At 55.0% G+C, this 1,649-nt stretch overlaps 1 protein-coding gene across 1 annotated transcript in view; it reads left to right on the plus strand.

The window, feature by feature from the left end:
- The window catches only part of CCDC113 (coiled-coil domain containing 113), a 14,989-nt gene that overhangs the window by 9,748 nt on the left and 3,592 nt on the right, over positions 1-1,649 (plus strand). The window contains exon 8 of the mRNA XM_015558815.1: positions 477-514. Within this exon, the coding sequence (XP_015414301.1) occupies positions 477-514 (38 nt within the window). The remainder of the gene's footprint in view (positions 1-476; positions 515-1,649) is intronic.

Here is a 1,649-nt window from a genome sequence, read left to right on the forward strand (position 1 = left end):
GTGGGTGTGTGGTTGTATGGGGGGGGGGGGTCTGGTATGTTACCATCCTTTGAGGACAGCTGTGATGTGTCACTCTTTCTTTTTTGAGGAGATATTAATTTTTTAAATATATTTTTATTGACTCCAGAGAGGAAGGGAGAGGGAGGGAGAGATAGAAACATCAATGATGAGAGAGCGGCATTGATGGGCTGCCTCCTGCACGCCCCCCACTGGGGATCGAGTTCACCACCCGGGTGTGTGCAATGACCTGGAATCAAACCCGGACCTCCAGGTTCATAGGTCAACGCTCAACCCCTGAGCCACACTGGCCAGGGTTACGTAGATATTAACTGGGTTTAAAAATTAAATGTATTGGAGTAACATTGGTTAATAGCATTATATCAATTTCAGAAGTACATTCTAATTCAACATCTGTATACTCTGGTTTCCTTTCATTACCATACACTTGACCCTCCTGACCCACTTCACCTTCCCAGGTCACTCTTCACCGACTGTAAACTAGTGGTGCCCTATGGTAGGGAGAACTCAAAGGTGTTCCCTAAGACTTCCTCCCACACCACCCCACCCCACCCCCGGTATATCCACCTGCCCAATCCCCAGACTGAGGACAGCATGGGGGTTTTTTTGTTTTTTTTTTTAATTTATTGATTTTTTACAGAGAGGAAGGAAGAGCGATAGAGAGTTAGAAACATCGGTGAGAGAGAAACATCGAGCAGCTGCCTCCTGCACATCTCCCACTGGGGATGTGCCCGCAACCCAGGTACATGCCCTTGACCGGAATCAAACCTGGGACCCTTCAGTCTGCAGGCCAACGCTCTATCCATTGAGCCGAACCGGTCTCGGCACAGCATGGGTTCTGTTAACAGGTGCTGTTCTGTCCTATCATTAGAGGACTAGTGACCCGGTGCACGGATTTGTGCACATTGAAAGGAAATTAATTAGAAGGTGGCTGGCAGGGTGGGACTGGGCTAGACGGGCCAGACACACCCTGGAGCCAACCTCCTGTGGTCCCTCCCTGGCCGGCTGCACCTCGGGCAGCACCGTGGCTCAAAAGGCGTCTATGGAGTGAGTGGGGTCCCTCTGTCAAGTGGGGTCCCTCAGCCTGGCCTGCCGGGGATCAGGCTGAAACTGGTTCTTCAACATCCCTCTGCAAAGTTACTGTCGTACAGGGTGTGGAACGCAAACGCTAGTGTGCAGGAAACTAGATTCAGGGCTGACAGCGCCCCAGCAACAACATAACCCACAGCCGAAGGTGGAATCGCGAGGCCCCGTGAGGCCCCGCGAGGAATCGGGCTCCCTCCTCTCTGGTTTCGGGTGCGTCACCCGAGAACCTCCCCTGCCAAGTCACTGCAGCTCGGCAGCTCCGCATTGAGCATCTGCCCCCTGGTGGTCAGTGCACGTCCTAGCGACCGGTCGGACAGGCAGAGGGACACTTAGTAAGTGGTGGGGTGGGAGTTGGGTCTCAGCATCTCGCCCCCTGCAGGTCAGGATGAGACTCCCAGGGCTCTCTCCTCCCCGCCACCTAGACACCAGGACGCTGAAAACCTGGGCGCGTGAGAAGGGCAGGCCACGGCCCCAGGCCCTGCTCCTCTCCTGCCTCACAAACAGCCGCCTGTCCTTGGTGGCGCCCCCCCCCGCCCCCCCCGTGG

Source organism: Myotis davidii, unplaced genomic scaffold (genome assembly GCF_000327345.1).
Source record: "Myotis davidii unplaced genomic scaffold, ASM32734v1 scaffold590, whole genome shotgun sequence".
NCBI classification, from domain to species: domain Eukaryota; kingdom Metazoa; phylum Chordata; class Mammalia; order Chiroptera; family Vespertilionidae; genus Myotis; species Myotis davidii.